Genomic DNA, 13362 nt, shown 5'->3' with positions numbered 1-13362 from the left:
TTGGGGGCCCTGCTGGACTCTCGTCAGCAACGGATTTTTCTGACTCCAGAGAAGGTCTCCTCCTTACAGCTGCGGATTCACAGTTGTCTGAGCAGTGGCAGAGTGTCGGTGCACTCAGCGATGAGAGTTTTGGGGTCCATGGTGTTGGCATTCGACATGGTGGAGTTTGCCCAGTTCCATTCCAGGTCCCTGCAGGGGCTGATTCTTTTGGAATGGAACGGATTGCCACACAGGATCCGCTCTCAGATGCTGGTGTTGTCCTCGGAGGTGCGTCTGTCCCTAGCCTGGTGGCTGCAGACGGCTCATCTCCTAGAGGGGAGCCCCTTTTGGATCCCGGAATGGGTTCTGCTCACGACAGATGCCAGTCTCCGGGGTTGGGGGGCGGTGACAGGCTCCTTGTCACTTCAGGGTCGTTGGTCGGCGGAGGAAGCGCTTCTTCCCATCAACATCCTGGAACTGCGGGCAGTATACAGAGCCCTGCAGTTGTCCGGCACCGCTCTTCACGGAAGGGCCGTTCAGGTGCAGTCAGACAACGCCACCACGGTGGCGTACATCAATCACCATGGAGGGACTCGCAGTCGAGCTGCGATGACGGAGGTGTCCCGCGTCCTGGCTTGGGCGGAGCGCTATCTTCCAGCTCTCTCGGCAGTTTTCATCCCAGGAGTCCTCAATTGGGAGGCAGACTTCCTCAGCCGTTACGACGTGCATCCCGGGGAATGGTCGCTTCATCCAGAGGTATTCCAACTACTCGTGGACAAGTGGGGGCTGCCAGAGCTGGACCTGATGGCGTCCCGTCACAATCACAAGCTGCCTGTGTGCGGGTCAAGGACAAGGGACGCAGGCGCAAGTCTGATAGACGCGCTGTCGGTGAAATGGCTGTTTCAACTGGCTTACTTGTTCCTTCCGATATCTCTGCTGCCTCGGGTCCTGCGCAAGTTCAAACAGGACGGAGGCACACTGATCCTGGTGGCCCCAGCGTGGCCCAGAAGGCCGTGGTACTCCGATCTGTGGAGCCTGTCTATCGACGCTCCGTACCTCCTCAACGGCGGGACCTGTTGTCTCAGGGGCCCTGTCTTCACCCGGATCTGGGTCGACTATCTTTGACGGCGTGGCTCTTGAGACAGCCGTCCTGAGGTCTCGGGGCTTTTCTAGCTCCGTTATTACCACCATGCTGAGGGCGCGCAAGCCTGCTTCCGCGAGGATCTATCACAGAGTGTGGCACACTTTCTTTCAGTGGTGCGAGGCCAGAAACTATGATCCCCAGGTGTTCCGGGTTTCGCGTATTCTGGCTTTCCTTCAGTCGGGTTTGGACTTAGGATTACGTCTTTCCTCGCTGAAGGTGCACGTGTCTGCTCTGTCGGTGTGGTTCCAGCGCAGGATCGCTGCTATGCCGGACGTACACACCTTTTTCCAGGGAGTTTTGAGAATCCAGTCTCCCTTTGTGCCACCTGTGGCCCCGTGGGATTTGGCGGTGGTTCTTCGGGCCTTACAGGGTCCTCCTTTTGAGCCCTTGGAGTCAGTGGAGCTCAAGTGGCTAACTTTTAAAACTGTTTTCCTCTTGGCAATTGCTTCTGCCAGGAGGGTTTCAGATTTGGGGGCGCTTTCTTGTCGTCCCCCTTTACTGATTTTTCTTCAGGACAGAGCGGTGCTTCGCACTCGTCCTGATTTCCTGCCTAAGGTGGTTTCCAGGTTCCACATTAATCCGCCCTGACGCACCTGGCTTCATATGGGCTCTGTGACTGGTCACCGGTTTTCCGTCTCCCATTTCTGTGAGTATGGTTCTTGTGTGTTCCAGTCTTCCTTCTCTCTGTTTCGTCTCCTCTTCCGGCCTGGGCTGCTTACCAACTGAGGTGCCTGTGGCTCGGGGGCGGGGTATAGGGGAGGTTGGACCCAAGTGCATCCTGGGAGCAGCTGAAAGCTTTAACTCCGTGGTGCCCGAGGATCCAGGATCCAGCTATAGCCCAAGGTCACCCTGTGGACCCTATGGACTTCGTAGAAACAGAGATAACAAAGGTAAGTTCTTACCATATCTCTTGTTTTATGTATATGTGTAGGTATGCCTATACTTCCACTATCATTAGGTTTACCTATAATTCCACGCATGCGAAAGCCGCCTGGGCTTACCAGAAGCTGTAGGCTAGTTCCATACATATTATATGGTGCTCTATAAACTAGTCATGTGATGCGGCTTACATAGTGATACTCTTAGGCATTGCTTCCAGTATGGACCCTATACATGTCCTGGGGCCTTCTTGTATGTCCACACATGTATATAAAGATACGTACTTACACCCTCCTGGGGTTATAGTTCGGTTTCCGTCAGTCTATATCTACAGCGCCCTGTTCAGAGGACCTATTATTACTTGGTAGCAAACTTATTAGACACCCATTCCTTGTATGAATACTTGGGATGACAAACGCGTTATATGTCTAAGTACAGGTACCCTTCTCAATATCAATTCTGGTACTCCATATTATTGTCGCATATCTCAATAAAATTAGTCTCTAAGGGGCCCTTGTGTACACTTCATATCATGAAGGCCTAGAGCCACCTGCCGATATAAGTAGTGTCAGTTCTATTAATGGGGTTAGCAGCACTGTGCTGACTGGAATGTAACACTTCGCACACTCAGAGGTATTCCAGCGCCCCCTGCTTTCCTTCTAAGGACAGTAGTTATAGAACATACACAGGCTGGGGTGAATTTTGTCCTTGGGCTCCGTTCATTTCATGGCTCTTAATTATTGCTCATGTTCTTATTTAGAAATATTACTGTCATTTCCTGCACGCAAGTAGTATAGCTTAGGCACTACCTGCAGCAGGGAGTGCTTTAGCGTGGGTCTCCTATGCCCTCCCCCCAACGGTAGGGATGCCTGTCACTGGATGACAGGAGTATAGTGATGGCTGGTTTGCTAGCAGAATGGGAACTAGCCCAATCCCCTTTTATTTTTGAACTATAACACTGCGGTTGTTACATGAGGTTCTCAGAGGGGCCAGTTATTCAGCTGGTGCACATCCCGGCTAGTAGTGCTGTGCTGACGAGACACAGTCCCGCCAATTGCAGCGCCTACTATTACCCCTGTCAGACTTCCCCTTGGAACTGCCTCACCGCATCTATCACAAAGGGTGCCTAGCTTCATCTAAAGTCTGAGCTACCTCATGGTATACTAGCTACCTTGCCTAAATGTATAGTATTAGCCACTGTTCTGGTGCTGCGGCCAGAACTTATGGTTATAGCATACCCTTCACTCAGGGTTAGCTCTTTTTTAGCGTCCTTCCCCAGGCTTATGCCTCACATTGGCTCGCCTTTGAGAGGGGCAGTACTCTTCCCATGTATATATGTGAAAACCATATACTACATTATAGGCTGATCTTAAAACCTTTTTTCATTCTGTGCTTACGTTAGAGGGTATGCATATGTGCATCTATATAGATTTATATCTTCTGTGCTCCATTCGGTGGCTCATACAAGAGGAAGTTAGTGATGCGCGGCTAGTGCGGTGGTATTACTGCCTCACAGCATTGAGGTCGTCTTTTTGATTCCCACTTCAAAAACGGGTTCATCTGAGATAAAATGGCTCACCTGATAAGGCGAGTACACCAGTAACAGAAGGGTCCCAGGATCGAATGCCTGGGTGGTATTAGATTGGTGGGCATAATACGCACTTCACCATTATACATATTTATGTAAGGACTTACACTAGCGGACCGTTTTAGGGGTATATGTATAGTCTAACACGACTATACAGATACACATCCCTTATGGAACAGGCTCAAGTATAGAGTCCTGTTCTACGACTTTCTTGTCTCCACTAACATTTTGCTAGTTTCCACAGTATTTTATGCTGCACACCTCTAGATGGATGTCCGTGCTGTAGAGCATTGGTCTTGGCCCACTGAAGCTCTCTATTCCTAACGTGGCAGGTTGCTGTGTGTTGGTAAAGGTCAGTGACATTCTACATAGCGTCCAGAGTGATTCTGGTCGCTCGAAGGTAAGAGCATACCTCACTGATGCCTAGGAAGATGCTCATTTTTTATGCAACCTGACATACATAGTGTTATTCTCCCTAATACACCCTAGCTGCTGTCCTAGCAGCCATCCACTCTTTTAATCAGTTGGCTCTACACTTTAGAGTTTTCCTGGTGTGTGGGTGCATAGTTACAACATTGGATTAGTGACACTATCTACTAGAATCTGTTGGGGTTATGGAACGAAGCGCACCTATGGGCTAGTGCACATCTTTACATAGATGTGTAATAGTCACTATGTTCCACGCAGGGGGCCTGGTTGGGCTTTCTGTTCTATATCTGTTGATATTTGATCACACTGACAGGTACCTGACGGGTACTTTCATGGTTGTCCTAGTGCTCTAGCCTTGCTGACTGGATGCTTCCCTATATTGGTAGCTCTCCCTGGTTGACTGTTGCATTCATGCTCTTTTACTGGTAGGGTTCGGGCCAGCAGTTGGTACTGACTAGGCACTTCCATCATGTTGGAAGTTGTTTTCTTTTTAGAGGCAGCGTTTCAGTTGCTGTTTTATCCCTGTTTTCAGTATGGGATGTACTGCTGTCTGACCCTCTGAAGGGTCTTGTAGTCTCAATAATCTCTATTTCGACTCGGTCTCAGGCCCAGTGGGATCTCCACTCTTTGGAGACTTCTATGGCCTAACCCTTCCGCTGGTTAACAACTTTGTTGTAGTTGGACCTCAAGGAGGGTTCAGGGCGACTGTTCGGTCTAGTCTTTTGACTCCCTGCATACTCTGTTTGGAGTCTGTGGACAAGTTTAGCTTTGTATATTGATATTGTTATACTTCTGTATATACGATTTATGTCCAGCTGTGCTGGGATTCTGCTGTCTGCACCTGTTGCAGCTTCCTGTATAGCCTCTAGTACGGTTTCTTGAGTTTGTTCTCGTTTACGGCCCTTCTATGGATTCTTGTTTGGGCTCTCGGCTGCCAACGGTCCGGTTTGGTCTATTTCAGTTGAGATTACTGGTTCTGACGTTTCTCAACTGTCTTTGTTCTCTCGCCAGCCGTTCTGTTCCTTTTGACTTAACCTGTACGTTATGGAAGTTTCTATGACTGTTTAGTGAGGAGTGGTGTTTGTCTCCTGTGCTCTACGACACTTAATCCTCAGCTTCCGCTGGGCCTATGGTTCTTTGCGGTCCCTGTTTTGGTTTGGCCGAGGGGTCAGCAAGTTCTCCGCGCTTCCCACCCAGGAGGTTGGCTTTGGGACGTCCCCACTGTCTTGAACTCCAGTGTCCCCTAGTGGATTTTGGTACTTAGCGATAAATCCCTTTCTCCGATTCCACAGGGGACACTGGACGCCCGCCCAGCGCTGCGTACCTGCTGTTTTGTTTGGTTCCTTCTATGGTTGTGTGCATGGGTTCCCTGCAATGGGTTCCTTTGTTCTCCTTCAGTCGGTCTTGTTCCGTTCTGTGGTCTTCTCCTTTTCCTAATTTTTCTGTTGTCCTCCGTCTCCTCTCGGGCTCAGTTCTTAAACTGGGGCTGATGGGGCATAGAGGGGGAGGAGCCAGTCACACTTCTAGATTATTTAAAGTGCCAGGCTCTGCTCTACCACCGTCTATACCCCACTGTCTTGAACTCCAGTGTCCCCTGTGCAATCGGAGAAAGGGATTTATCGGTAAGTACCAAAATCCTGTTTTTAGCTATTCGGGTGGGGGGGCGCTTGCCTTAAGAAATGGTTGTCTGATAGACCACATAATTATCTAGCACACCAAATGTTCATTCTCAGTGGATGTCCTCTTTATAAATTGAAATAGGTCACTAGCAGGTGATGCCAGTCTCACGAGCACAACGACAGTTGTATGAGTTGGAGTGGGTGTGTATTGGTGCATACACACGGTCAGATTTTTCTTCAGATCTGAACGATAACTATTTCAAAAATCATTCATATCTGAAGGAAATTCTGACATGTTTGAACGACTCGCGTTCCCGATGGTCAGATAACCATATCTGACATCTGATGTGTTTGCAGTCAGATTTGGACGATTCCATTCATTTTAATGCAGTTAAAAATCGTTCGTAGTTTAAATCGTTGGTCAAATCGTTCAAGCGTTCATCTGACACATCTGACAAATTGGACCGTGTGTATGCACCTTAAGGCTCAGCAGAGACACATACAAAGTGACCTGTAGCACCACCTTTGAAGTGGCAGTGTTGATTATGTAGAATTTTCTGCCACTGCTAAGATACATACCAGCTATTTCACAAATCTGTTATCTAAACATTAATTCTTCCAAATCCATTTAATCCAAAGTTCTTGTATTTTTCCATGCTGAGAAAAGTGCCTGCAGTGGTTATACACCTTTTCTTTGTACGTCTGGGTTTGTAGGAAGGTCAAAAAATATAGGGATAACGCAGCAAGTGAATAATTTTTCTTTTCCTTTTTGACAGCCAGAGGATGCTTTACTTGATGACTTTTCTGAAGTACTGTCCCAGTCTGCCCTTGGAATGAGGTAATACAAAGAGAGTCTGGTATCTTCCAGCACCTTACCTAATAGAGACAAATGGCTGCTATATGATGAGCAGGCAGCACAAGCAGTGGTGCTTAACTGTGAAAAATAGCCTTTTTTGGTTTGCCTTTAACAAGCATTTATTGTAGAAAAGGTGCTCACTCTGCTGTACATGAAAACATATGGGGCTTCAGACAAGATGGTTTTTAAGCACTCTTTGCCTCATCTTGTGTGTGTATGTATGTGTGTGTAAAATATATATCTGTGTGTGTGTGTGTATATATATATATATATATATATATATATATATATTCACTCACTCCTGTCCAGATGGCTCAGTTGAGATAAATTAGTTCTGTGATTCCCCAGACAATTTTCTGTCTTAATTGGGTATGTTCAGCATGGTTTTTTACTACTTGGGTCTCGCAGTAGGAAGTGTTTTCTTGCCAAACATTTTCATTGCCTTGGGCATGAATTAGTTTGTCCCCTTTTTTAACATATAACAAGCTGGACTTGGCCATTAATTACACCCAGCATAAGAAGAAAAAAAAAAGCCAAACCTAAACACTTGCAAATAAAATTTAAGAGCCCTAAATTCTTGCAAAGTACATGGATAACCAATGTGCAGTTTTCCCTGTAACAGGAAGTTCTATGGATATTTAGAATTTTCAGTTAACTAGAATTAGTCATATCATAGTTAATATCATGAATACAGAGTGATTCATCTTCTGATATAATGTACATTGGGCCTTCGGGAGAATCAGCCCAAACATTTTTCTTAACGTACCTATTGCATATTTGGACTTAACTCTTTTTCATAAAACTTTTTAAGAATTTCGATTCATAGCCAACTGTATCATTTATCAAACCTAGCCAGCCTAAAAGTCAGGGCCCAAATGTGCCCACCATGTCCTCGCAATACATACATTGACCAGAGTAAGTCAATTGATTACATATAGCCATATTGCTTCATCATAAAGTATATTCAACTTCATCAGAGCTATGAAGGAGTCTGCAGAAATGCAGAATCCCAAGTCCTGTGTATACCCAACACTGCAACACCAACATGTAACAATCACACTGAAGTAATTTAATTTGAGTGAGATACACATTTTGCAATAAGTAGAACTGTATTTGTTGAAATTTGGTTTGTAATGTAGCCGCCTCCTAGGTATGAACAAAACTAGATGACCACTCTTCATCTGAGAAGAGTGCCCAAATCCACTTCCTATTTTAAGCCCCATTTCTAATAGTCTTTTTGAGATTCACAACAGTTACTATTTTCCTACCAGACCAACAGTGAGATACCAATTTTGTAAAAGAAGCCCTGATATAAATATCTAAAATAGAAAAGGGAGAATGAACCCAGTGCTAGACAATGCCAGAGACGCACACCATTATGCACCTGCAGCGGTTTCACACACAGGTGATTCATTTGTAAACCACACAGCACAAATTAGAAACTGCACTGGTGCATAACATAGAAATGATGTTGTATAGGATGTGATAAAAATATAAGATTTATTACCTAAATAAAAGCATACTTAATAACTAAATATCATCATGAATTGATTTGTTACAGAATTGGATGCTAGGCTCTTTGGAAATGGTCTAATGTAAAATGTTCACTAAAGACAGTCTCTCGGTAAGGTTTGAGGTTATCTTCAAAGAGTAGTTACTTGGATGAGATTGGAGGAAGGGTTGAAGATCAGCTTTGCACCATAGTGATGTGTAATGAAAACAGTTCTGCAATAGCATAGGTTTGGGAAATATGCAGTTCCAAGAGATTTAAATAGAAAGAAATACCGCGCTGATAGACAGGAATAAATATAAATGTGTAGATTCAAGGAAAAAAGGGGTATTATAATATCATTGAATGCACATAAATAAATAATACAGGACTAAAGAAAATAAAAAAACATATAAATAGCAATACTAAAAAGCAAATCTATAGATAATGATGCTGTGTAGCTGAAAAGTATGTCAAGCTGTGCTGTATCCCGCATAATAAGTTGACAGTTTAAAATTTGTGAGCACTCAAGTGCAACAGTTGCAGACAGTTATCACAGGTTTGTGAATAATACCTGTAGAATGGCAACAGTGTGTCCACTGTACTATAGTGATTGTATCCGTCTAGGATATCCAAATGAGGTAAGTAGCGTGAAGCTTGTATAATACACTGACACAAGCCGCCGTGTCCGAATGTAGCTGTATAGCACCCCGTCGGTCGCCACGGTGTTTGGTTATTTGAACACGGAAATGTAGTTACCGACCAGCATGGAGGCTTCAGTCTTCTACAAATGCTCCAGTGCGGTGGCTCCCTATCCGTCTTCAATGTGAAGAGAGCCAGCCAATTTGGCAGAGCTTGGAAAGGTGCTGGGGATAATTCCAAACGTACAGGTGGTAAGCGCGGCCGCGACTTAACAGGAATACCCGCACCAGGAAGGAGGATAGCAAGCTTTGAACACAAATGGATGCTTGTACAAGTCCCAGGACCGTGACTAAACGCGTTGCTGCTCATTGTCCCATACGTGCTGACTTGTGCTGTACCAGTCATTTACAAGCATCCATTTGTGTTCAAAGCTTGCTGTCCTCCTTCCTGGTGCGGGGATTCCTGTTAAGTCTTGTCCGCGCTTACCACCTGTACGTTTAGAATTATCCCCAGCACCTTTCCAAGCTCTGCCAAATTGGCCAGCTCTCTTCACATTCAAGCCGTATAAGGAGCCACCGCACCGGAGCATTCGTAGAGAACTGAAGTCTCCATGCTGGTCGGTAACTACATTTCCGTGTTCAAATAACCAAACACCGTGGCTCCCTACGGGGTGCTATACAGCTACATTCAGACACAGCGGCCTGTGTCAGTGTATGATATATACAAGCTTCACACTACTTACCTCATTTGGATACCCTAGACCAGGGGTTCCCAACCACGGGCCTCAAGGCACACTAACAGTCCATGTTTTAGGGATAGCCATACTTAAGCACAAGTGGCTTAATTAGTACTTTAGGTATTTTGATTTAACCATCTGTGGTTAAGCATGGATATCACTAAAACCAGGACCGTTAGTGTGCCTTGAGGACCGAGGTTGGGAATCACTGCCCTAGACGGATACAATCCCTATACGGTGGACTCACTGTTGCCATTCTGCAGGTATTATTCACAAACCTGTGATAAGTGTCTGCAACTGTTGCACTTGACTGCTCACAAATTTTAAACTGTCAACTTATGCTGACCACACACATAGCGATATTTTACCCGATCTGGCCGATTCCGACACATTGGAACAACAGATCGTGTAAAATCATGGCCAAATCGTGAGTCCCCACTAACGATGCGATGCGCGTCCCCGCTGGTCGCACATCGCATCTTCAGATCTGCCGTGCTGTAGAGCAGATCTGCCAATCTGGGATACAAATGCACTGTAGAAATGTCTGGCTGCACGATAGATCATTTGAAGATTGGACACTGCAAACGCCAAATCGTGTGCAGAGCTGCCGAGGAGAGTTTTCAAGGGAAATCGTGCATGATGTCGAATCGTGAACACATCTTTGTCTGTGGCCAGCTTTATTATCCGGGATACAGTACAGCTTGACATACTTTTCAACATCATTATATATTCATTTGTTTTTTAGTATTGCTATTTTTTTATTTTCTTCCTGTATTTATTTTTCTTCATATTAATTTGTTTATCTGCTTTCAATGATATTATAATGCCCCTTTTTTTCTTGAATCTACACATTTATATTCCTGTCAGCGCGGTATTTCTTTCGATTTATGTTTTGTGTGGGGCTGCAATTTTTTCCCCATTTTGTTACTTACCGCTGCAGATACATTTTTTAGTAAACAGTGTTTTTTTCTACTTCAGGGTCCATAGGGGTCCACAGGGTGACCTTGGGGTATAGCTGGATCCTGGATCCTCGGGCACCACGGAGTTAAAGCTTTCAGCTGCTCCCAGGATGCACTTGGGTCCAACCTCCCCTATACCCCGCCCCCGAGCCACAGGCACCTCAGTTTTAGATGGTGCCCGGCCGGAGTCGGGTCACCCTGCGGGGTGGGCTGCAGGAGCAGCCCCCTAAAGCTTTTAATTTTTTATTTAACTTATAGTAAAAAATAAATAAATTTAACTAAGTTTTTTCTCTAGAGCAGCAGCGCTGGGCTGTCTGTACAGACGCCCACGCTGCCGCTCCTTCTCCCTGCTGGCGCCGCGACGCCAGCACTGAACTGGGGATCGCGGCGGGGGAAGCCAGACTCTGTACTAGCCGGACTCTGGTTTCCCCCGGGACTGCTGCCGGAAGACGCCGGGGAGATCAGGTAAGCCGCGCACCGCTGATTAGCGGCGGTGCGCGGGTTCCTTTCAAATGCAGTCCCATGCCCCCGGTCTAGGGGACAGACCGGGGGCGCTAGCGGTGGCGGCGGGCCCCCCCTCCAGCGGAGGCATACCCCGCCAGACCACTAGACCACCAGGGTTAATATCGCGGCAAGCGGGATGCCGGCAACCCGGGGGTTAATATGCTAGCCAGGGGAGGAAGCCTTCCCTGTCTAGCGGCTCCTCCCCTCAGCTCAGCGCGCCTTTCAGCTCGGAGTCTGGCGTCGCTGAGCTGCAGATACTCGGGCCACTCCTCCTCTGAGGTCTCCAGCGGCCATTTTCTCTGTGGCAGCGTGGATACTCTCAGGGAGCAAGCAGACCGGTCCCCCTGTGTACCTCTCCCCTGCAGAAGGACAGTGTACACAGCGCTATAGCCCTCCCAGACACTGAATCTGGGCAGGTTGATTGTAGTGGAAAGGTGCAGTGAGTATATCTTCCTGCATGGTATGTGACTTTTGCTAGTGCTGCCTGTCTGTGTCTTTTTTCTACTTACTGTCAGCCTGTACCTATCCCTTTCCTTCTCCTACAAGGGGGTGTTTCTACTGACCTCCCCTATATAGATCACGTATTTGTGAGGTCCGTCACATACAGTTGTGTGCTACACGGTGCCATATTGTGGGCTGTTGTTCAGCACACTGGTGAGTGCGCACGTTTTCTTCCTAAGTCATGTCTGAGGAGGAGATTGAGCACTCCGGGGCTCCAGCATTGTTCTCCTGCAGGCGCTGTTCTGCAGGAGTGGATAGGGAGGATTTGTCACAGGACGGCCTGTGCGGACGGTGCCAGGCGGTCCCTGGTATGTCTAAACCTCCCATTTCGCAGGAGCCACCATGGGCGATGTTTTCCCAGGTGCTGGTGTCCATCGCGGACCGTCTGTCGGTCTCGACTGCCGCCCCTACTAGGGCGTTGCCCCAGCCTGCCATCCCCCATTCCCCGGGTGTCCCACAATTATTGCAGACTCCCCCGGGGTCTCAGCCTGTTGGTCACTATGCGGGGTTGCCAATGTATATTCAGTCCACCCCTGTGGCACAGTCGGCTGTGGTGCCGTTTCAGGCTCCTGTGACAGCTCCTCCACCCTGGGTGGATGCGCTTTCCCACACTGTCCAAGATTTGGCGGCAGCATCTTCGGCTTTTCAGTCGATGTTGCGCAGTGACGTGCCCTCCAGGGCGTCTAAACGCTCAGTCATGGCACAGGCTGCGCATCTTTCGGATTCTGAGGGGTTCTCGGATGATGGTGAGGTACAGGATGACTCAGCCTCAGATGCCTCAGTCCAGGAGGTAGACACTAAGTCTTCCATCAATGTGCGGGCTCTGGTTAAGGCGGTGCGGGCCATTCTTCTGATTGAGGATGAGGCACCCGCTCCCAAGTCAAGGTATCCTAGTTTTAAAAAAGCTAAGGTTACTTCTACAGCGTTCCCCTTGTCTGATCAGTTGACTGATCACATGGCGGTGGCCTGGCAGACGCCCAGTAAGCGTTTCCTGCCACAGAAACGCTTGGCGTCCAATTATCCATTCCCGGAAGCGCATTGTAAGAAATGGGAAACTCCGCCTGCAGTCGATTCCCATGTAACACGCCTCATCAGGAGTGCTACTTTGCCATTGCCGTCTATATCCTCGCTGAAGGATCCTACGGTCAGGAAGGTGGAGACTTGTCTAAAGTCTATTTATTCTCTCTCAGGGGCTGTAGCCCGGCCGTCCATGGCCATCTCCTGGGTGGCCAAGGCCATTGAGGGGTGGGCCAACGCCTTGGAGGACACGTTTACGGATGAATCTCCGGACGTCCAGAGGGCGTTGTTAGGACAGATGAGAGATGCCGCCTCCTACATTGGAGAAGCATCTTTGGATGCTAGCCTGTTGACCTCTAGGGTTTCGGCGGCAGCAGTGTCTGCTCGTAGATCCTTGTGGTTGCGGTCTTGGAGAGCAGACGCGGATTCAAAGAAAGGCTTGGAGGCCTTACCTTTTAATGGGGAATTACTATTTGGTCCGGACCTGGACAAAATAGTAGATACCCTGGCAAAATCCAAGTCAGCCTTCCTCCCTTCAGCTACTACACCTGCTAAGGTCCGGAGCTCGGCGTTTCGTTCCTTTCGGGTTCAGGGCAAGGCAAAGGGTAAGTCCTTCCCGAGGCAGTCCGCACCCAAGACCGCCTCAAAGCCAAAGAAGCAAGCCTGGAGTGCTAGGCGCCCTTCTTCCAAGCCAGAAGATAAGCCTTCTGCGTGATGGGACGGGCCTCCCTCTGGGGGACCCCAGAGTGGGAGGCCGACTCCTTCAATTCGCCCAGTGCTGGCACAATACAACCACGGATGCCTGGGTGCGAGAAGTGGTCTCCCAGGGGTACGCCCTGTCTTTTCGGCACAGGCCGCCTTGCCAGTTTTTTTGCACAAGTCCTTCTCAGGACAAAACCAAGGCCTTGCAGGTTCAGGAAGCCATAGAGGCCTTGCTGACGGCGGGGGTCATTATACCCGTACCACAGTCTCAACGTGGGATGGGGTATTACTCTACGCTGTTTCTGGTGCAGAAACCCA

At 47.9% G+C, this 13362-nt stretch overlaps 1 protein-coding gene across 2 annotated transcripts in view; it reads left to right on the top strand.

The window, feature by feature from the left end:
• The window catches only part of LEMD1 (LEM domain containing 1), a 150437-nt gene that overhangs the window by 102454 nt on the left and 34621 nt on the right, over positions 1-13362 (top strand). For both annotated transcript variants that reach the window (XM_088479660.1, XM_088479659.1), the window contains one exon: positions 6415-6476. In XM_088479660.1, the coding sequence (XP_088335786.1) occupies positions 6415-6476 (62 nt within the window). The remainder of the gene's footprint in view (positions 1-6414; positions 6477-13362) is intronic.

Source organism: Taudactylus pleione, unplaced genomic scaffold (genome assembly GCF_031769625.1).
Source record: "Taudactylus pleione unplaced genomic scaffold, aTauple2 ptg000242l, whole genome shotgun sequence".
In the NCBI taxonomy this organism is placed as follows: Eukaryota; Metazoa; Chordata; class Amphibia; order Anura; family Myobatrachidae; genus Taudactylus; species Taudactylus pleione.
The sequence above is the reverse complement of the archived record's forward strand: the minus strand, read 5'-3'. Positions and strand labels throughout refer to the sequence as shown.